A 23,670-nucleotide genomic window follows, 5' to 3' on the forward strand; every position below is an offset into this window, starting at 1 on the left:
TTACTACATAAAAGTTAACTTTTCTCTCCCATTTCTCTCTATCTTCCTCCCCTCTTCTCCTTTCTTTTCCCAGGTGCTAATATCAGAGGGTTTGGGACATTTCGCCCAGGACCCGTCGTTCATCGAGGTGACCAAAGCCGAGTTGGCCGACGCATGCGACATGACCATCGAGGAGATGGAGCACGCCGCCAACAACATTCTCAACGGCAACACCGCAACGAACGCAACACCCAGCGCCTCCTCCGCCTCCCAGCACAGCCCCAACGGCAACCTCCTCCCTTTCCACACAGCAGCAGCAGCAACGCACAGGGACCACGTGGTCAGCGAAGGCGAGGAAGAAGCCGGAGGAAGCAGAGGCTCCGTCCACGGGCCGTCCTCGCTGGAGGAGCGGCAGGAGCTGCTCGCAGAGGGGAGGGGACGAGAAGAGGAGGAGGAGGAGGAGGAGGAGGCGGAGGAGGAGGAGGAAGAGGAGGAGGAAGAGGTGGAAGAGAGGGAAGAGGGGCAGCACAGAAGCTCGGTTGTGATTGGAGGAGCGCGGCAGAGGAACAGCAGGCTGTTGGAGGACGAGGATATGGAGTGTGTCACGAGTTTGTAGGAGTCGGATTGACAGGTTTGATTGGCCAACTGGCCCCTCTGACATCATCAGAGACTGACGCTTGTCAGTGCTGCGTAACAGCGCCGTAGCTGGCTCTGTCTGTCCCCGCCCCTCACACACACACACACACACACTGTCTGCCTCTCAGCCAGACGTAACCGCTCTGGACAATGGCGGCCAGTGACGCAACATTAAACACCTGGTTATGACTTTGTTGGTTTATAAGAGTTTGTATGTGTGTGAATGTTTGTAGTCAAGTATACCACACTATACTCTATACTATCTGAGTGTATGCTTGTGTGTATGTGTCTCTGTGTGTGTGCGTGATCTATGATTTTCTCTATTTGTACGTGTGCGTGAGTGCGTGTGTTCTGCACACGGGTCTGAGTGTGTCTCTAAAGTGCCTCACAGTTTTATCATGTCCTCAAAGTGTGAAAAGAAAAGTAGGGACGAGCAAAAAGAAAGAGTGGGAAAAGTAAGGATGAACGAAAGGTAGAAAGGAAACAACAGAAGCAGGAAGTCCTTTTCATGGGTTTACTGCAGATGATATAGTGTGTTTCTTGTTTTCATTTCCTTTGCCTCCTTGTTATTGTTGTTTGTCTGGCCGCCATGAAACCAGGTAGGGGACAGCAGACCAGCTTGTGGGAGGGGGGGTCAGTTAAGGATTTAGATCTGACCGCACACATTTGTGGTCAAATGGTCAACTCCTCCTTCTTGGTTCACTGATGCTGAAGCGCTGTATTGAGTAAACGGGGGTGAGGAAAACCCTGTTTGATATCTCATTTCTCTTCCTCTTCCAAAGCAAAGGGACACACTTGGAGCACAGCCCTGCCAGCCTGGGGATGGGATTAAGGTGACATACCACCCCCAGCCAGGGGGGGAAGGATTTGAGGGATGGACCAACAGCCACAGCAGGGCTTCTGTAGGGGGCCCTGGGCAGAGAGACACTCTCTGGCCTACAGGAAGCTAGCCAGCTCTGAAATCCGCTGGTCAGTGAGATGCCAGCGAGAGACACCTGTCACCTTGTATCTGGTTTCACCTCCTCTGCCGCTTTTCCTTGTTTGGTCACGCCCACTTCCTGCCAAACAGGAAATGGGAGGAGCATTTGGTGGCTAAGCAGAGACAGCGAGCCCCCTTTTCTGCCTCATACCTCGACGATCCTCACTCCTCCCTCTCTCCTTCCTCCCTCTTCTTTGGTTATTCCAACATCCCTCTTCCGCCATCGCTGGATTTTTTTTTTGCTTTTTCAGCCCTCGGGAGGCGAGTGTGTCGAACAGGGCAACAGAGACGGCGGGTGGAGGAGAGAACGGGAGTGACCGACTGAAAAGAAAACAGACCCTGGGCATGGATCTACAGAGGATCTGTCCGTCAGTCAACCTCACTTCCTTCTCCAAGACCCTCCTCTTCCTCTCAGTGTGGAATCCTATTGGATTTGCTGCCACACACTCTCTCTACAGACCACGCCCACTATGTATTTAACAGTTCAATATTGTGCAAAACTGGCTAGCCATGACTATTTTGTTTTATATTCATGATGTTATTGGTTTAATTTATCCTTGATTTGTTTGCAAAATCAGGGTGCTGGTCTCATAAATGTATTTTTGCTCAATTTATTTTAGGAGAATTTTAAGAGGTTTTAAGTATCGAAGCAGGGCGTAGTGTTTGCGTGCGAGTGTATAACTATATTTGTGCGTGCGGGTGTGTGTGTGTCTGCATTTTAGTACAGGATGTATGTATGTATGTATGTACGAATGTTTGAGATGGCGTGTGTATCTAAAAGAGGGGTCATTCTCTCAATCAGTATGCACCTTTTACAGATTGTATCTATTTATTTATTTATTTTTCCCAGAAGAGAAAAAAATGTGTGAGGATGTGAGTTTGTATGTGCGTGCCTGAGTCAGAGTGGTTACTTATGTATTCTAAAAAGCAGATTTTAAGCCTAGACAGTAAATTAAGGTAGCATTACAAGTATGGTATTGTGTGAGTGGGGTGTGTATGTGTGCGTGTATGTGTGTGTGAGATAATGGGCCTCCTTAACACAGGGTTACCATGGACAGGCATGCTTCCAAAGCTTTGTGATTTCTTTAGCACGGTTTTTACTTTTTAGCTAAGCTGCAGAGTCCGAAGCCACCCTATCTTTGAAAATTTCGTCAGTGCATAACTTTTCTTGATTTCTCTGGTTCGAGGTTATTAGGCATAAGGAATCCAGCGAGGTCAGTGACGGCTGAGTTTACAGTAGTGGTGAGTTTCGGCATTGCAGCTTGGCCAGAAGGGAACAAGCCTTTTGGCAATTGCTGCTTTTCTTCTTTATGGTGGAGGGTCTCTCTGAATGGTAGAAGCACCAAAATCGCACTGCCACATGAATGAACTGGGGGGCGACGCCCTGATCGCTCGGCTGTGACACAGCATAATCACATGATTTCATCATTTAATCGTAGTTTAAACTCCAAATGAACTATTAGGGCTGGTGTACAGATGCTGCAAGACTTCTGAATCACATCTCTTTGTCTGAGGTCTGCTCATATCACAAAACATTATGATTTATTGCCATTGTTAGAAATACAACAGCTCCCTGTCTGTAATATCATTTGTTGGTAAAAGTAATTACTGAAAGAATATACTACAGACAGGTAATTTACTGTCAATTGATAAGATGTGATAATTGTTTGATTACATGAAACATGATTGGATTAGATCAGAAAACTGTCCTGGAGATTGTTGTCCTTTCATTTTCTTCTAGTGGCGTTAAGGTAGCATGCTGACCACTTTTCACTGACCTTTTTCTATTCTAGTTTGTTTCTGGATTATAGTTTAGATTCACTTGAGAAGGTATGAGCACAGGGCGCCATAGCCAGTTATGGACCTCAGCCTTCAGTACATTACACAGAGCATGGGTATCACTTTGGTATTATATCTGTAAAACATTCCTAATGTCAGAATCACATCCTTGGTGCCAATTGTCACATTTATTAAACAACTTTATAGTATTTGAAACTGAAATGATTCAGTTCAGCTCTCTAAAATGGGATAAAAAATAAATACATAAACGTTGTTACCACCAAAATTCAGATACAAAGTCAACTGGATACTAGTATTGAACGTCTGTATCTTACCAGACCAGCGCTCACATGCAGATACATGTGAGTGGATCTAGTCAAAAAGATTTTGTAAGAAAGTACGTTTTATGTTCTGGTTGGAGCATTGACAACTCAAACTCTCTTATTAGCTCTAAAGAAATTCCAAATATGTTGCGATTGATTTTTACCTCTAAAAATCTCACTTTAAAAGACATTGAATTCCCACCCAGAGATTTTATCACACCTCATCTTATCGCCATCCGTTTTCACTTTAATTCACCATCAAGGTCTGACTGCTGAGCTCTCATTCCTACGTGTTTCGTAGAGCGGGTTTGTGGCAGGGAAGGGGATGCATGAACACACTGCCATACACTGCATCCTGTGCCAGTAACAGACTTCTGACATTATTATGCAAACTAAATGTGAATGTTGAACGTGTTTTCCAGTGGCAGTGCTATTGTTGTTTTATGGTTCTGATCATACTGCAAACCCTGAAGAAGTCTGTGTTGACAAAGGAATACCCTCCCTGACATTTAGTATGTTTTTTTGTTTTGTTTTTTTCTTCTCCTTTCTTCCTTTGGCCCTCATCAAACATCTTCAACATTTCTTTTGTTCAGTTATTCTAAAAGCACCTCATTCAAATAGTACTTATATTGAACTAACTTGGTCCCATAAACTCAGAGACTTCTTACCTGCCAGTGGCTTTTATTTGGTCTAAAAGTTAGTAAAGCAGATTTAGGTATGGTCGAGCGTGTTAGTGTGTGTGCAGGGAAGCATCAGGGTTCAGTGTTTCAACCTGAAAGTTATCACAGTCTCACTTTGTGCTCTGGTTTTTGTACCCACACTTTGTTGGATCAGCCCCAGTAAAGTTGATTGAACCTTGAATTTAAAAGACAAAATAAGTTCTCCTCCTGGTTAATTGTGCTGATATACTTGATAAACCTAATGTCTATTAGGTCTAAATCCTCAAGAATAAATATAACGAGCAGGCACCTACATTTTAAAGTAGTAGATTTTGTATCCAGGCTGCTACAGCCAGCGGGGATTGTCTGCTTTCTACCAACCATCCTGTCAGCCGGCATAGACACAGCTGTGAATGTTACTCACTCCTGGCAGTTTTGATAAGAAACCAGAACATTTACAATTTGTACTTTAATGAATCAATAATTTATCCAACACAGAACGCTTCTCAGACCGACCAAGTTAAAAAAAATAGGATGGGATGGGAAGATTCCCATTCATAAATGTTGAGTATCACCTTCAGCTTTAAGGACATTCAGAAACTACATTCAGTTCAAATCTTTCACTTTTGTGTTCACAATCAATGTCCACTTACATATTATAGAGAGACTCGCCCATTTAGAGCAACCCTGCGAATCAGATGTGCCAAACCAGGCTTTGTTGTGTCTGTTTAAGGTTTAAAGGCTCTGTGGTTTCAAAAGCTGGGGAGAGCTTCAGAAGCCGTTAGTGCCCCGTGTGGCGTGGAGCAGCATTGCAGTTTGTATGTTAGCTAGAGGCTATAATGAACTCTTGAGTTGTTGTGTTGCAGTATATGGTATGAGTGGGTGTAATCCTGCATCCCACAAGATATGCAAAAACAATGCAATAACTATGACTGTAGGTTCCCTGAAGTTAATATATTTGTGAAAGTAAAAAATATATATATATCATAAATTATGTATTTTTTTTCAGTTTGTTACATTTTTAAGTGATCTCAGTGGTTTCCATGCCAGAGAAACCTAACATACTTGAAATCAGGTGCATCGCAGTGCAGTATAGTAAACGTATTTATTTATCTTTCTCGTGCCAGGCTGATGGATCTGCAGTCTAAAATGTGTATTGAGACATCGACATGAAATGAGTGTTTTTGCTTGCGGTTTAACATCCAGCCAGTGTAGCCCCGGGATGCAAAGCTGATTGTTTATCTTTGAGGATTCGGCAGCCAAAAAACACTAAATTCAACTCCCTGGTTCAATATGAGTCTGACGGCATCCCTTTCTAATGTTTATTTCCTCTTAGTTTTTAAATGAATTGAGCTGCGTTGGTATTGCATGAAGTTCACACGTTGGCATTAAGCGTGCTGGGTTTTGCAGTCGTTTTGTTTTGATCAGGTGAAGTATCATATCATACATCATGACAGTAGCTATTTCTATTTTGTGTAAATATGATTAAAGTCAGTATTTCTGCTCTAGATAAACATTTGACTGCACAAAGCAGTGGAGGCTGTTTGGAAGGTGATTTTGCATATCTTGTGTCTTATGGGCTCCGAGTACATTTTCTGATTCTTAACCCAGAGGAGGATAGAGCTCATGTCGTAAGTTGAGAGAAAAACAACCCACAGTGTTTTACTCCCCCGTTTAGACCGGTGTCACTACTTGTGTTGCCATATCTCCGTCTTCAACTTCTATCTTTTCCTCGTCTGACATTTGGAAGATGGACTAGTGGGAACATATTGTATGAAATGGACCAAATTACCTATAATTAGTAGTTTTTACAAAACATATAGGTGGATTGAAGTCAAGGCACACAAACACAGAGGTTGGGGCGACATAGCAAATACACACTTGATTGCTTACTTGCTATATTCAAGCACAAAGTGAAAAATATACATGGAAATGTCAATTTAAAATCCACAGGTTAAACCGCAGCCAGTATTGTAGTCGAGAGACCAACTGAACCGAGAAGTCATGATCAAGACCAGAGAGTATCGAGACTGAGACAAGACCAAGACCAGAACAGTAGAAAGATGAGTTGTCTTTGTCTAAGGCCGAGAAAAGACTTAAAAGTAAAAAAGTAAAGTAAAAATGCAGTCGATTCCGAGACGAGACAAACACCTTCAAAAAGTGACGTTGAGGACTACAACACTGACTGAAGCTATGTCCCAATTCCATCGCAGACACTCATTCTGTCCCAAGATATCCTGACTTTTAGTCCAAAGTATCAGTCCAGCTCCAATAATAGTGGATACTACATTTCCCTTAATTCAACAAACAATAATTCTCCTATAGACCCTCCCTGTCCGTCTTTTAAACTCAATGGCCTCTAAAGCAAATTGCACATGGTGGTGGGACAGTTCTAGAAAATTACAACATTTCCAATAAGTGTAATTTTCACAGTTAAATTGACATCTGATAGCGTAGTATAACGTGGTGAAGTATGCAGATGCTTTGCATACCAACTGCAAAAGTAGTGTGCGAGTAGTGTTTTATGGAATTGGAACACAGCATGAGGGTCTATTTTATCCACCTGCCAGTAATATTCCTTTTTAACAGCTGACGTTTTGTCCAAAAAGCACAACTGTTAACCTTAATCGCTGCCCATTTTCATTCTGGTGTGCCAGTAAACCTGCGTGCGCCTCCACTAAATGGAATGTAGCCATCACTGATGATATTAGTTACACCTGTCTATCGTTCTGTTCGTGTGTGCGTGTGTTTTTATGTACCTGTGCTCTCTGCCTCACTGTTAGTGGCCAGTTTATCAGGCTGCTAATCAGGCTGATAAGCTGCAGCTGTGTTGCCATGAAGGGTGCAGTTCAAGTCACAAAGATGGAGAGAGAATAGAAGCCTGCGGTTTCCGCTTGATGGAAGACAATCTGTTGATGAAAATGGGAAGCAGCGGGTGTTTGAGTCAAAATGTTGGATGGAGAGTATCTCTTGGGGATTGTTGAAGGTTTTATTTCATCATGTTTGAATTTCTGAATGGTCTGAGTCCATACATGGGGAATTATATATCCAAGTAATGGTATATGTGCATGGGTTTCTCTCTCTAGGGATATAAAGTATTGGTCCTATGTGAACGATATCTCTTGTCTCACCACTAGCCAATGATTGTATATTTTTATACACCATGTACCATATAATAGCAAGAAATATATGAATATGTAATATTTAATCACCAGAATGTTAGAGGAAGGAAAAGGCAGGACATTTATTTCGGAATGTAGTTAGTGAAAATATGAAAATGTGTTATATAAATAATCCTACTGACTGAGGGTCAGTCCCACTTTATTGACTGTATGTTTGACCAAAAGGAACCAGCAGGGAATAATGTAGTTATATTTACTGAAGATGGAACATTGTATGTTTCAGCTGACGGCATATACACAACGGGCTTTTAGGTCTTTTCACAAAAAGGTTGGATGATTCCCAGACGGTGTGGCTCCTCAGTCCATCCCAATATGTCCAGATTTAATTCACATGAGCTGCATAAGACAAATAACCAAATGACATCCCTAACCGCAGCGGAGACACCTGGAAATTAATCCATTACCAGTGACTCCAGAAGTAAGAGTTCAGCTTTTAAAGACAGTTTGGTTCCAAAATTAATGAATTTCACGAGCCAAATTAAGCAATTTGCGAGAGATCTGAAATCTAGCACGCATTTGCTTTTGTTAAATTTTGCGTTAAGTGATCTGAAAGACCTTAAACTACTAGCAAAACCTGTCGGCGCAGTTCAAAGTCTGGACATTTTCCTACTGTAGCACCAAGAGACCTGTTTCACCTCCACTAGTCCTCCATCAACCATACACACATACACACTGTACACGTTGTTCAAACGATCAGTAAAGCTATTAAAGACATCAAACCAAAAAATATCCACCTATCAAGGACTAGTTATCTCTATGCTTTTAGCCATGTAGCTTCTATTTTGTTTCTTCCAAGAAAGGACTAGAGGACTTGAACAAAATATATAGAGAGAAATCCTCATTAAATGCAGGAAGAGGAGTAATGAAATTATGTTTTGGGTTAATGTGCAGCAATGAAAGAAAGATATGTGTGGAAGAGAACAGTTTATGTCAGCTTTGATCTAAAAATGTTGAATTTATATTCTGCATCTCGACTATTAACTATTTTGCTTTTGTGTGGCAGAGCTGCTGTACATGACAGAATACAAGTCAGGCTGCTCAGTATTAAGAAAAGACGTCATCCAACATGCTTTCACAAAAATAGTATAATAAAACATGTGAGAGCTGTGTGTTTATCCTAAATTACACACAGATGTGTGCTACATATCAATCATCATCAGAGCGAGTGAGGCTTCCTGTCGTGGTCACTCAGATCTTCTTGTGCGGATCCACCATCGTTGCAACAGATGCGCGTTATATTTTCTTGTAAACGGAAGTGTTCGTTGATCATTGTTTGATCCTGACAAAAATATTTTAAGATGGACTATTTTGAATATAGATTTTATTTTCCTTTTTTTCTTGGTAAAAAAATCTGCATAGCCTGTTGTTGTAGACATCTAATTAATTCTAATTAAAATATGAATTCCGTTTTCTGGAGAAACAAGAAGATCGTCTCTTTGTTTTTCTCGTGTACGGATGTTATTTTGACATCAGCGCTGCTGGAAGCTTTGGGAAATGGAACAGAAAGCAAAAGAGGGAATAGATTATGAAATACAAGTTTATATTGCCAGTGTCTTCTATTTTAGATATTATATATAGAACAGCTATGTTTAAATTATATTATATTAAATAATAGTTTGGAGGTGAACTTTGCAGATGATCAAAACATATCTTGTTCTTTGAGGGGAAAAATGCCCAGATGAGGTCCGGAGGGTACCATGCTGTTAAACGCTACACATGAATGTTTCTTTGTCTGATTGTCAGCCTTTGTCTGTGTGTTGCCAGTGCAAACGTTTGGGTAGAAACAAGAGGAGATGCAATGTGATTACAACACCGACACCTGATGGATTAGTTGTGAATCTGGGTTAATAATCAAGAAAGTCATCAGGCTGAACGATTGTCTTCAAAAGGATTGTTACACAACGCATTTGTTATCATTAGAAGTTGTTGTATGGATTTTGGAGGCAAATTGATTCCCGTGTTAAAACGTTGAAGGAATCCTAACCGGCCCTCTAGATGTTGTGTTGCACTGGCTCATTCTGTAGTAACGCTCATAGACGCATGTTAAGTCTTTACCCATCAGTCTTGGGACAATTAGATTTGTTCACTCATGAGTAGATGAACTAAAAAAACATGTATTTACTTCCTTTTTCCTTGTCTGCTGAGTCCTCAAATGAACCAAATATATATTTGCTTGCCTAATAGATTTAGAAATAGCATAAAGGATCATAAAGGTAGTAGCAGCACCCGTATGAGGACATTAAGGATGACTGTTAGTGGTGGAAGGACCTTGAACGCCTTGTGTTTATCACTCATTCCTTCTCTTATTGTTATTCAAATCAATAATAAACCGTAAAAGAGATTCCTATTTGCACATATTTGAACTTCTGAGTCTGACGCAGTGATTGCTCTTTGTGTTTCACTTTACTGGAGAAGAACGCTGCACCCACAACCTGCCGATTGAGGAGAGAGAGTTTTCTGTACCATAGTGTTTCTAACACTGACTTTCTTCAGGATATGACTCCAGCTAACAACTCTCAGCTCTGGAGGTGTGGCGGCAGCTTTAGGATGTCGACTTGCTGCGAGTGGTTCTGGTGGTAAAACAGCTCAGTGGAATCACAGATGTCTGTGCCTCCCTGCATCTGCTAATTCTCTCTAGTTTGAATGATAAGAGCTACTTAACATTGCGCCACGAATGATGATGATGATGATGATGATGATGATTTCATCCCTTGAATGTAGAATGCAGTGAGGCTCATACCGGTGTACTTGCATATCTTTTGAATTGAGGGTTAGACTACTGGTTTATGTTTGGATATTTTCCTCTTTTTTTTTTTGGAGGGGAGTGGTAATAGCTATCTCAGTTTTGTCCACAACAGACACACACAAAATATCTAATTTTGTACCCTTTGTCAGGACCTACGATCTGTCCAAAGTTGCAAAGAAAGTCACACTTCACCACAAAGTGTTAGAAACAAACAGGTATTGTGTGCCTGTGTGTGTAAATGCAGCTTTAATTAATGAGTTGGCCTATCTGAGAGCAGTGTCATGTACATTACCAGTGTTTTCTTCCGTGAGTTAGGTGTTGCTGGTGTGGAAACACCTCTTCAACAGCATGCAGGCGTGATTTTATTTTTTATTTTTTACCAAGGCAGTATGAGCTCAGTTTTAGCCATCCTGATGATTCGATGGAAGGAGATCCACAGATCCATATTCAGTAGTTTTTGATGAAGGCTTTTCCGTTCCTTATTTACTGGGTAAATGCCATGGCTATGTGGCTGTTCTCCACTGGTCATTAGTGTCTTATAATCTTGTTCATAGTCTTCTTCACTACTCATGCAAAGTGTTAAAGGGCCTTTGACAGGATTGAGCTGTTTGTTTATTTTGTTTGTTTTCTGTCAGAGAGAAGTCTGTTATTGTTTTGTATGGAGAGGTGTTCACACAGAGACCAATTTGTTGTAATATTAGTAGTGACACTACTGCTAAATGTAGTATTTAATAACAGCACTATTTATGGTCAAAAAAATAACTAGTGTTATTGTACTTGCAGTAGCTTTGGAGGCAGGTGGTCATTTTGTAACTGTTCTTTAACATAAGCCACTCCCCCTCAACTGCGAGGGATTTCATTGGTTCTGAGGTTGCTAAGTGACACTGGCCCAACATCATTTGTCTCCTCAGTGATGACTGCATGGTCTCACAGTTGACACCCTTTTTTCCTTCTTCTTCCTCTTCTTCTTTCTAAAAGGAGAGCTCTTTTTCCTTTCTTTTTTTGTTCATTCACTTCATTTTACATTTTAGGAAAGGGAAAGAATACAAATGAAATAAATCAGAATATAAATTCAATCACTTTTTCTACTCCTATTTTCAATAAAAAGTGAAACGAAAAACCAAACAAAAAGTTTATTTGTAAATAAGTAATGTACAGTTTGTATCTGTAACTTGTCAGTCTGTCATTGGTGACAGAGTCTGTCTTGCTTATAACGCACGCTACCAGTAAATAAAAAAAGGAAAAAGTATATTTAGACTGTATGGTCCCTTGAAAGCAAGTTTTAAATTAATATCTGATGTATATTCCTGTAACATTGCATTTTTATCTGAGGAATGATGTTATTAAAAAATTGCAAATAAATTGCATTTCCTACAGCTGTGTTTTTTACTTCCTTTTGCGTTGCAGGTTTTTTTGTTTAAATCACTCTCTGGGTCGACCGATACTGGTCCTCTCAACTATCGAGGAACTATATCCTGCCATTACATTTTTTGTTAATTGATCCACACAGGGTTTAACAAATTAAAGATATATCGCAACTCAAATCTTGTCTTCTTCACCATCACATCTTTTCTACAGTTTAAACTCAGATGTCTGTAACGGTCTCAACACTGTTATTTTTCTCACAGTCGAATGACTTTTCATGCAAAGTAGGATGCAGAATTTGGAGAAAAAGCAAAAAGGTGACAAAGTGGGAGCCTAAACCTAAACAATGACACCAGCTTGATAACTGTATGTAATGAAGAACCCAAAGCAGATAAGAAGAAATTCAAATACTACTCAATAAAAACGTTTATTTAGGAAGTGTGCTAACTATGACTACATTCTGCTCTCTAGCGTTGTGTCTACTTTACGTGTCAGGTTTATGAGTCGCCAGGTGTCTTTTCAGATTCCCCTGCTGGGAGAACTCTCTCTCACAGTTTGGACACTTGAACGGTTTCACCCCGTTGTGGCTGAGCGTGTGTCTCTTCAGGCAGTTCAGTGTGAGGAAGCGCTTCGGACACTCGGCGCACAGGTACGGCCGCTCCCCCGTGTGAGAGCGCGTGTGGACGTTCAGGTGGCTCTTGCTGGAGAAGCCCTTCCCGCAGTGGGTGCAGGTGTACGGGATCTCGCCCGTGTGGGATCGAGTGTGCAGCAGCAGCTCCCCGGACGACAAAAAGGACTTCCCGCATGTGGTGCACAAGTAATTCTTCTCCCCTTTGTGCATCTGCATGTGTCTCGTAATTCCCGCTTTGCTGAAGCTTTTCCCGCAGATGGTGCACAGGTTGGTGGGGCCGTCGTGCAGGCGCTCGTGTTGCTTGAGCGAATAGTTGCACAGGAATCCCTTGTTGCACTGGCTGCAGACAAATATCCGTCCTCTTTTGTGGAGCCTCTGGTGCTGATAATAACCCGAAAGGCTGGTGAATCCCTTCTCACATTGGGTGCAGCAGTACGGAAAGCTGTGAAGCTTCATGTGAGTCTTCAGTTGATTAGGAAGTTCAAAAACCTTCTCGCACTTCAGGCATTTCGTTTCTTTCTCTGTGAAGTTTTTGTTGACGTGTCGCGTGCTCAGGAACCTTTTGTCTTCCCCCGTGGGCTCTTTCCGGCTACGCTGTTCCTTGTTCTCCAAGTTGTCCTTCTGCTTACATTCACGCTTTATTTCAACGCCGCCTTTTTGTTTGTGTTTCCTCTTTTTCTCTAAGGTGCCTTCTAGTTTCTTCTTTTCATCATTCAAGTCTTTACTTTTCTGCTGAGTCTTTGCTCTGGCTTTCTTCACGAATAGTTTTTTCTGACAGGGAGCTCTTACGTGGTGCTCACTCTGGATGTGCTCTTGGACCTTCCTCTTTATGCGGTGAGTGAATGAACACTGAGGGCAGATGAATAAACGGGACAGAGGACCTGAAAGCATGAAACACAGGAAGTTAATTAAATACGACTTTGACTCTATTCTGGTCTGCTACTGCAACAGACATTGACTAACCCGATTCCCTTTTTGGCAACCAATCATCTGCAGTGACGTCGGTGCTTTGACTCGAGTCTCCTTCTAAATCTTCCTCATTGTCATAATCATCATCTTCACTGGAAGGCTCAGTGAACCTCTCCATTCCAGTTTGAGCAGGTAGAGCCAGGGTGGACAAAAGGATATCTTCCTCGCTGCTGGAAGGAGCTGAAGGAGACCAAGACATTTTACACATTAGAGTCACATATTGTAAATTTCTGTAAAAAAATCAGTTACATCTGTTGTCAAAAAACAAGACAGAATGTAAGAAAGGGTGCAAGACGGTAGGAAGGAAACAAATAAGAAAAAACTGTCTTTTTAGACCTTGATCTTTTGAACAGATGGCAACAACATAAAAAAAAACTGAAAATTGTATTTTTCTCTTCAACTTACAAGTGCTAAGAGTCCCCAACTCTTTGTGATGAAGCAGCAGACCCTTCAGGGCAAATGGTTCAGACAGATTCTGTCCAAATTCTTCTGACACAGATGTCGTTTCAGTGAGCCATGCTGCAGTCTGAGACACAGAAGACCACAGAGATGCAGTTTGGAAAGTTAAGCAATAATTATACTGCATACTTACAGACTTCAAAGCACAACAACAACAAAAACTGTTTCATGTAGTGGCTCAAAATGCACACATTTAACAGTGAAAAGCAGGAGTACCTGTTGCAGGTCTGGTGTGGGCAGCAGCTGTTCCAGTCTGGACAAGAACTCAGACACCAGCTGCTGCAGTCTTTGGTCATAGTTTGAGCCGTAGTTTATGGGAAAAACCTCCTACAGAAACAGCCAACACATCAATGATGTAAAAAAGGTTGAATCTGTAGATGTTCTGATCTACTGTGATGAAAGAATAGCATACAAATGTCTTTAAAAAGCTGATCAACATTGAATCTTTCTCATTTGTCTTTTCTCTTGACGGAGGAGCTCTGAATCCCTTCCATTGATCTTTACGGCATTCACATTTCTCACAGACTCACTTGGAAGAAGAACTCCTTTTCAAAAGGAACATTCAATAGGTTCTGAACCAGGCCGGCAAAGTTGATGTAAGAGGTCTTCAGTATATCTCCACTGGCCTGTCAAGACATGGACAACAAGGACGTTGAGAAGCTTACACCAGTAATTGTATGACAGATAATTACTTTTTGACGATGAGGACATTCCAGATTTGCTCTGTGTTTTGTTTAAAAAACCCACCATCTGATCAGTGGAGCTCAGTTCAGCGCTGCAGGCGTGGATTTTATCCAGGTGGCTCTGGATGGTCTGCAAGTTGGCAACGCCATCACCACGACACAGCTCCAGAACCAGCTGCGACAAGGAAAGAGGAAAGAGCATTACACAGCAGGGAAACAATGGATTTATGTTAGGAGAAAGCCCAACTGTACGGTGAAATACTAACAAACATTAAAACTAAGACAATTACAAAACAAAGTGATAAATAAATTAGTAGAAAGGGGAATAATGATCCTCTTGTGTCATGATTTTCCTCAACTACAAATGTAAAAAGTGTCCCTTAGAGCCACTCAGACAGCACCCTCTTTTCATTCTTATGTGAGAAGCTCAGACAGGTGCCTCACCCTCGCCCTCAGGCCCAGGATGAGCTGCGCTCTCTGGCTGGGACTCAGCAGCTCTGGGATGATCTCTGTAGCCAAACCGATGAAGTCCACCAGCTTGTCGTACTGCATCACGCTGTGCTGCTGCACGACTCGCCATATGAAAGCAGACATGAGTCTCACTGGAGAGACGAGCAGCCGCAGGGAGGCCGGAGGAACAAGGGGACCTGCAGATGACATTTGAGAGAAGTGAATTAATGAATAAGGTAGAAGAGGCTGAAATTACTATTTACAAGCGATTTGAACGCAACTCTTCAGAGGATTAGCAACGTTGGCTTAAGGTAAGTAACTGTTTTTAGGTTGTTTTATTTCTGTAAAATGTCTATCTGCGTTTACTAGCAGATATCTAGATGAATATTGACCCAAACCTTTGCTTTTCCACGCCATCTCTTCGTCTAAAAACATCTAAACAATGAACAAAATATCATCGCTCGCATTTATCCGACACACCGGGGAGGCAAACTCATAACTTCCGGGTAAAACGGATGTTATGAAAACTGTCCTGCCCGGTGCGTTTTCCTTCAAAATAAAAGCACGCTGTGACGTTTAATTATATAAAGCGAAGATGGCGATGTGACGCAGAGATAAGGGAAGATATTTTTTTTTTTTAAACGGAAGAAGCAAATCCTCCATATGTCACATACATTGGCTACATCCACAACATACAGGTGGTTGCGCGTGCGTACTGGGATAAAGCACTTTCTGCCAGCAGATGGCGCACACCCTTTAGTTCATTAGTTTGAGCATGTTGGTGGAAGAATGTTTTACAGCTTTAATCTTTGGACAGCTAATTTACGAATTAGCAAATCAGGAGCCACGGCGTTTGTATGTGCAATAGACCTTTTTTTTCCGGAGGATATTTTCATGTCACAGTAGAAAAAGCAAAGGTGAATGAAGCCATTTCAGTTGCAGGGTGTTGGTATATTGTGCATGCTGGCTTACTGTCACACTGGCATGTCTTACTGCAAACAACCACCGTTAATGTTATTGGTAACCCCTGTGCCAAAGACTGCTGTGAAAAGAGAAAATTAATACAAATTAATATATCCAAGCAAAACTATACATGTCTGATAAATAAATGAGAAAGATTTGACTAGTCATGATGTAACTAATCGGGTTTAAACATTATAATGTAACTATAAATCACTGACAAAAAACTTTTCATTACTACCACATGAGCTATTTTTAAATTCAAGAAAATGTGTAATACTTATATGCTCATTTGTATTCATCCAGTTAGAAGTAAATGAAACTTTTAGTATTACACTTTCATGACAAAATAACACAGTACATGAAAATAAAAATACCAACACAATATATTCTGTCATAACACTCATTTAATTATAATGTGTTTGTCAAATAAATTAACTTTATTATTCCCATGCAGTAGCAAACTGTTCCTAGTTTCGTTTCAGGTCTACGGGGCCAATCAGGGGACCCGTGTTTAGATTCAGGAGCAGGTTTTATCATATGATCTGACACACACCGGTAACACCCAGTTCTTACACGCCCAGTCAGAGCTGGAGAGGCGGCCTGTAACTACTCTCTGAAACTGTAGTTGGGCTTAAGTATCAGGAGAAGTCGCTCTTTGCTTTGCGGCAACTCGTTTTGTAGACATTTAGTATCATCTGTGCGTCAACTTGGATAACACGCGTGTTGGATAATTGTCACCATGGGAGGACGCAGAGGCGCACTTGGATCTGGAGATGACTACTCCCTCGTCAGCCCAGTTGTCAAGTACCTGGTGTTCTTGTTTAATTTCATATTTTGGGTGAGCGTTTCTCATTTCTGTTAAACACCGCGTGTAACAAAGACCGTGGTAGCCTGTATTTACTCTTCTCTGTGCGCAGGTTAATCATTATGTTTCTCGGCTTATCAGATTTTATTCCTGGTAGCTGGAGTTAGACTACTTGTTAAAAACTAAATAAGAGGTCACCTTAATCTCTCTGGATTTCAAGTTCCAACATGTGTCCGACCTGCTGTGTTTCTTACTTGTGCTCAACCTGCACGTGAGGTAATGTCTGCTGAGATAGGAGCACCCGCTGCTTTATTTGAGATAGTTGTTCATTTACTTTGGTGTTTCGCCAAAAGTGAAACAGTTTCAAAGAAAGAGGGAAGTTAATATGTACAACACACACACACACACGCACACACGCACACACACACACACACACACACACACACACACCAAGTTATATTCCTACAGAGGGGATTTTGAGCTCAGAACCTGTTCGACATGAACATATCTCAACAACAATGTTTAAAACACCTGCACTCAGTCAACATGACTGCTGTGATTTCTTTTCAGGCTATAGGTCCTTTCATGACTTACTCAGTTGCTTAGGAACACACACCTTCATTGATTCATATGCTGATAGCCTTGTACAAGTGGGTCCCCACTTCAGGTTGACTGGTGGAATAATGGCGAAACTCTTTTGAGTAGCAGATTCCACACTAAGTGAGATGTTGCATTGTATTCCTTTCAAACAAGCTTCGCAGGTGATTGCAGTAATTGTATCATGACTGTCTGACTACGGCGCTTTGTCTCCCACATGGGATGTTAATAATTGTACGACTTGATCCTTTTAAAAATCAAGAATTCAGCAAAGCTCAGCAGTGGATTGTTACCAAACCAAATTTCATATCGGTGGGTTCCAGTGTCAGGTGCTCAGGGACTGTAACATAAGGAGATTTCTGGCTTAAAACGTTTTGAAAGCAGATCTGTTGTTGCCAATTAATCTTGTTGGGGTTTAGTGGATACTTTGTTTTGTTGCTGGTTGAGCAAAAGAGCTGCAGCAAATTACAAATAGTGAGAACTAAAATAGTTAAAAAGTAGTCCATATCTATTTGAGAACATGAACAAACGGAGTGCTTCTGTGCATCATAACGGCTGCAGAGCTTACATTTTTCCATTTCCTACTCCATTTTCCACAGTGCCTCTTAAACCCACCTGTATGACTGCGTCCGCCGTGTTCGTGACTTCGGGCCGTGCACAAACAGGATGAGGCTTTGTAAAAACTTGAAGCGCTTGAAACGTGGAATGTGTTGTTGTCATTTCTGTTGCTTCTGGCTACGCCAGGCTCCGTGTAGGACACACCAAAGATAACTGCAAATACATGTTTCTTTTCTTGTCTAAAAATGTCATGCACTGTTCATAGTTATGAACCAAGTCATCAGCTGTTTGGGGAGTTGGTACAATTAACCAGGTGAGTGAATCAGTTTTGACATACACATGAAAAAAACATTTATTTAGCTAATGCAACACCAAACTACATAAAAACCTGTTTGCTTCAGGTGTCTGGTTTATTCACCGTGAAACTAAACCTTTACAGAAGGAGCAGACACATGTAGCGTCGCCCTCCCACCCCAAGAAGGTTCAGCGTCTGTAGTAACTGGATCCAGTTCATTCAGGGTGGGAAGAGGGTTTGTGAGGGCTCCCTATTATTCTGTTGGGACTGAGAGAGGAGCGCTGACTGAAAGGCTCTTTATATTTTAGAGAAAGGTACATATTGCTGCCAGGTTGATTTACTCAAATGGAAGCGGAGTGGACGGCAGAATCTACATTTCAAAGGAAAATGCCTCGGCCTTCTAGTTAAACACTGATTCCGCTTGGAGCAGTGACGCAAAAAAAAAAGCATCCAGTATAGAGTGTATTTTTTGGGGGGAAAAGTACAGCCATGTCTATAATATGACTCATATATATACCTGGTGAGTGGTGCCACTCCTTGTACAAGTATGGACATAGAAATGTTTCTTCACCTACTGTGCCGTGTGCTTTCTCATCATCATGGCCCAAATATAATATTTTAAAATATTCTCTTTGTTCCTAGATAATCTCCCTGGTGATGGTGGGCATCGGCGTGTACGCCCGCACGATGAAACATGCAGGTAAATTATCCTTCAGTGACAGAGCTTTCAGACTTTTCTCCTGTTTATCGTGAGACAGTGGGAGTGTTTGCATGTCAGGGCAGTGCTTCTGCTTGTTGGCTTTGTGCTTCCACTAAACAACACAAAACAGCATCTACATCTGTGTTGTTATAAAGGGAATTAAATGCAGCAAAGCTATCTCTAACATTGTGGTTACTGGCAGAGCTAGAGAAAGATGCTTGAAAGCACACCTCAATACATGTTTCCTGTTACTGTTAGAGAGGATTCATTCTGCTGCTCTCTCACATCCGTCTTTAAACCCTTCTTCTCTTCCTCTTTTCAGAGGCCGCTCTGGCATCTCTGGCAGTGGACCCCGCTATAATGCTGATGGTCGTGGGGTTCCTCATGTTCATCATCACCTTCTGTGGCTGCGTGGGCTCCCTGCGAGAAAACATCTGCCTTCTGCAGACAGTAAATCCTCTTTTTTTTCTTTTTTTTTTTTTACTGTATCCTCTAAAGATGATGTTTTTACAGTATAAGAGAGAGAGAGAGAGAGAGAGAGAGAGAGAGAGAGAGAGAGATGAGAGAGAGAGAGAGAGAGAGGAGAGAGAGAGAGAGAGAGAGAGAGAGAGAGAGAGAGAGAGAGAGAGAGAGAGAGAGAGAGAGAGAGAGAGAGAGAGAGAGAGACGTGCTGTCTGACATGCTTTGGAGGTGGTGGTGTCAGATGCAAGGATTATTCATTTTTCTGCATGTTTTCTCCAAGTATGGGAGGTAACAAGTAACAGCTGAGTTTGTATGGAGACACGGGATCTCCTGGAATCTGTCATGTAAAGAATGAATCCGAAACAGATTAATTTGACAGTGCTCTCTCTTTCCTCATCGCAGTTCTGTATCTGTCTGACGGTGATCTTCTTGCTCCAGCTGACTGCTGGGATTCTGGGCTTCGTCTTCTCTGATAAGGTAATTAAATAATGTGGAGGGGTTTCTCTATCAGAATCATTTGTAAATATATGTTTTGTCCACGTTCCCAATTTATTCAAAACATGGAAAATAAGCTTCTCACTTGTGAGAAGCCAAGACTTCACAATAATACTGATGCACCTTGAAAAAGGCAGTTTATTTGTTTATTGATTCTTTCTTGGGGTGGACTTTGCTTGATTGTGTTGATTGGTGAAACACTGACCTCTACTGGGCTTTGTCTGTAAATGCTGCAACATTTGCAAAACACTTGATAAATGAACAGCAGAGTTTGCTCACAGATAGTGCTGGTAAACACTTCTGCTTTGCCAAGATAACCCGTCTACCTGACAGTAGTGGTCCATTAAGATGCTGATTAAAAAGGAATTTCTGTCAGAAAGCATCTTGTGGAAGCTCATGTGTGCGCTCGCCGTCCTCAGAAGAGTCTCTCTGACCGTCGTAACCAACTTGAGTGGGCAAATGCTCACCTCTCATGCCGTCTGGAGAAATGTTCTCTTCACGGATGAATCCCAAAACATCCATATCCGTAGCCCGAGTGGGAAATACATAGTTCTTCAGCATGCCTAATAAATGCTTAATCTTTTAGAGTGGCAATTTAGTGTGACCAGCCCCAGGCACACCTGTGTAATAACCATGCTGTGTGTCAGGTAGACTGATTACCTTTGCAAAGAAGAAGTGCTCCTGAACAGAATTGCGATCAATCTTTTATTTCAACTCAAAACATAAGTGTAGAATTTATTTTTCTTACTAAATTGTACGATATAACATGCAGTGTCTTCATCATGTATCTTTTTGTCATACAGGCTCGGTATAGAGTGACGGAGATGATCAATAACGCCATCGTCCACTACAGAGAAGACATTGATCTGCAAAACCTCATTGACTTTGGTCAGAAAGAGGTAAAGATGTAGTCTACATACTGACTGTCATCCTCAATAGTATATACACAGATGATGAACATGTCTTCTAATTTCTTGCACCTCAAATGTTTGCGTCTTCAGTTCGGCTGCTGTGGTGGTGTCACGTACACGGACTGGTCCAAGAACATGTACTTCGGCTGCAAGGAGGACAACCCCAGCAGAGAGCGCTGTTCTGTCCCCTTCTCCTGTTGCCTCCTCCCCAAAGACGAGGTAACCTGCTGTACACGCCTCTCCTGGTGGGTGTTGGATGCTTTGTGACCGTTTCTTAATGCATTTGTCTTGTAACTGTATGTGTACAGCAGGTGGTCATCAACACCATGTGTGGCCAGGGCATGCAGAATTTAGAGTACTCTATAGCTGGAGACCAGATCCACACCAATGGCTGCATAGACACACTGGTGAACTGGATCCACAGCAACATGTTCCTCCTGGGGGGCATCGCCCTGGGACTGGCCATACCACAGGTAGGACGAACACACACACACACACTCACTCACACGCACACAGCTCAACATAGCTCTGTTTGTCTTTTCTCTTCTGCAGCTGGTTGGCATCCTCTTGTCTCAGATCTTGATCAACCAGATCAAAGACCAGATCGAGCTCCAGAACTACACCGCGAAGCACCGCTCTGATCCGTGGAGATGACCCCGACCGGATTAGACCAGATTCTGATGAGCAGTACCAGAGACACGGTGGCACCGGCAGTTAGGAGGGATCAGTCATCTCTGCTTGTATTGAGCATTCGGCATCATTGCTCTTGGACCTAAAAACACAAGACCATAGTGTTCAGCCAGCATGTGGACTAACAGTTAATGCGCTTTCAAATACTTGGAACTATGGAAGTGGAGGTCAAAAGGAACGCACAGAGAAACGGGACTCTGTTGCCACCTACTGGACATAGACCGTGCTTGACTTTACCGAACTTCAGACAGTACTTGGAGGATTTTTTGGTGGTCAAGGTCATATTGACTTTTACTTAAGAACTGCAATCAGTATAATCTATTACAAGTCAAAGATATCAATGCATATGTATTTTCATTGTTTCAACTGAGTCCATGATCTGTCAAAAATGAACTACCCAAAAGGGGAAATGCATTGTCTAACATAAACTTATTTTGTAGATTTTTTTTTTTAATGTAATAAAGGAATGTCAGAGAGAGAGAGAGAGAGAGAGAGGGAGTGTGTCTTATGCATGCTCAGCAATGTTGCTCATGGCTGCCAGTGTCTGTGAGTTGCATCTGATATTTGGTTTATGTTTTTATTATTGTATTGGCAATGTGTACCCTAACATGTGTATGTTTTTAATGTGTTGTTGAAATACCTGTGTCAAATAGGTCAGCCTGCTTTCTACATGGTGGTGGATAAAGCAGGCACGCTAGTTTTTAAACTTTCACAAGCTTTTTATGCATTTAAAAAGTATTGCCATTAAAGCTTCTTTGGCTCTATCTACAGTAATTTATGGTCCAAAATGTTGTAAAACTGCATAGTTTTAAGTTGAAACCTTGAAATTGTCTTGAAGGAGGTCCACCAAACTCAAATATATTTTATTCACTATAGAAATTCAGAATGTGTCTTTTTTTCCCTGCTACATATAATATGTCCAAACATCCTGACTAGGACACTGCTCCTAAAACCTGAATGAATATCTCACACACCTCAGCTCTGCATACCTGACTGGTGTGGCTTCCAGCCTGTAGCATCCTCTACTGTATTAGAGTGATTCTATACACTATAAATAACACAGGAAAGCACTTAAAGTATGAACACTATGTGGAAACACAAGCATCACTTTAACCATATAATGTTTCATTCAGGATATTATTGGAGTAGTATAGGCCTATAAAAGATGCATAGCTCAAGGATAATAAATATGATAAATATTAAAAGATATGCAGAACATGAATTACATTAAAATCAAAGCCTTATTGGCCTGAGCATAAAGAGCCTCTCAGCCATCCCTCCATAATATTAACGTCACTGCTTCAATAACTGGAAATTCAGAAAGAATCCTTTTGCCTATAACAAGCTAAAATAGGTGTGCTTAAGGCTACAGCAAACAAAACACTTCTAATGACAGTCTATTTATAAAAAAGAAATATTCTAACAGTATAATCATTTTTTTACATAATGTTTTTTTTCAAGGATTTATTTGACTGTTTACTTTAAAGATAATGTTTAGCCCCTTGGTCTAGGCTACTTGTGACTGCTTCTGCACATGATGCCATTTCTTCCTCACGTGTAGCCAGATGACGGCCTGCATGGCTGCAGAGCCGCTGTATTTTGACTCAATATGCTGCCAAACCACATCGGCTTTCAAGAAAGTACATTTTCTTTATATATGCTGTTGTTGATATGCTGTTCTCACCTCTTGCTTTTTTCATTTTTTTCTTTTGAAATTAGGTTAAATGTAAATGCAAAAGGAGTGGGGAATCCCCGTTCCCCGTTCCCCACTAAAGAAAACAGTTGTGTGAATGCCTGAGGTGCTCTGGCCTTGTTTTGTTGATGTGGTCACTCAAACGGGCCATGTTTGTATTTTGTGACCAATCAGTGAGCAGACAGTGGTTGAGATTCTCTGACTGTGGAAAGAAAGGGGAAAAAAATTTACTTGAAACTAAAACACGAAAAATAATCTCACCCTCTTGTGTTGTCTTGATACACTACCAATTACAGCATAATTAGCTCTGACGCAAAGGAAATTGTAGATGTATTTAAATGTTTTTGTTCAGTGTGGTCGTAAATGTTAAGTGCTTTTTCGTGTCTGTGAAAGTCATCCACAGCATTAGATTTCAGTTTTTCTATCTCTTTTCATTACGTGATAAATTGAGGCAAATTGTTGAGGATCTCTCAAATGAAGAGCCGTCGTTTAACTGGAGACATTTTCCTTCGTCGTCTCTGGAAAAAGCTTTAATGGAACTGTGAAGAAGCACAATCCAACACGAGCTCTCATCTCCACGCGGTTTCTCTGCCTGACGAATGACAAGCGGAGTTGAGAGGCATTTTCAGCCTGAAACCTGATGCCTGTAATCTTTGTGAGC

General features: G+C 41.5%; 3 protein-coding genes across 4 annotated transcripts in view; 2 read left to right on the plus strand and 1 right to left on the minus strand.

Moving 5' to 3' along the window:
- The window catches only part of cacna1c (calcium channel, voltage-dependent, L type, alpha 1C subunit), a gene marked incomplete at both ends in the record, with an annotated part of 182,224 nt that extends 181,629 nt beyond the window's left edge, over nt 1-595 (plus strand). Inside the window, one exon of the mRNA XM_079235729.1 lies at nt 74-595. Within this exon, the coding sequence (XP_079091855.1) occupies nt 74-595 (522 nt within the window). The remainder of the gene's footprint in view (nt 1-73) is intronic.
- Nucleotides 596-12,119: 11,524 nt separating this feature from the next.
- Nucleotides 12,120-15,304, minus strand: LOC306752202 (uncharacterized protein). The gene is made up of 8 exons (XM_079235930.1): nt 15,239-15,304; nt 14,835-15,037; nt 14,455-14,565; nt 14,238-14,333; nt 13,924-14,034; nt 13,654-13,774; nt 13,243-13,428; nt 12,120-13,160 (listed from the first exon to the last, which is right to left on the minus strand). The coding sequence occupies exons 1-8, from the start codon at nt 15,273-15,275 to the stop codon at nt 12,133-12,135; spliced, it is 1,893 nt and encodes a 630-aa protein (XP_079092056.1). The 5' UTR covers nt 15,276-15,304; the 3' UTR covers nt 12,120-12,132.
- A 3,039-nt stretch (nt 15,305-18,343) lies between these two features.
- Nucleotides 18,344-22,189, plus strand: tspan33a (tetraspanin 33a). 2 transcript variants are annotated; one of them, XM_079235814.1, is made up of 7 exons: nt 18,344-18,758; nt 19,081-19,208; nt 19,623-19,697; nt 20,519-20,614; nt 20,717-20,845; nt 20,935-21,099; nt 21,179-22,189. In XM_079235814.1, the coding sequence occupies exons 1-7, from the start codon at nt 18,716-18,718 to the stop codon at nt 21,278-21,280; spliced, it is 738 nt and encodes a 245-aa protein (XP_079091940.1). In that variant the 5' UTR covers nt 18,344-18,715; the 3' UTR covers nt 21,281-22,189. The 2 variants fall into 2 exon arrangements, with proteins under 2 accessions (XP_079091940.1, XP_079091941.1); XM_079235815.1 differs by having other exon boundaries at nt 20,938-21,099.
- The last annotated feature ends 1,481 nt before the right edge of the window (nt 22,190-23,670 follow it).

Source organism: Taurulus bubalis, assembly GCF_910589615.1.
Source record: "Taurulus bubalis genome assembly, chromosome: 20".
Lineage (NCBI taxonomy): Eukaryota > Metazoa > Chordata > Actinopteri > Perciformes > Cottidae > Taurulus > Taurulus bubalis.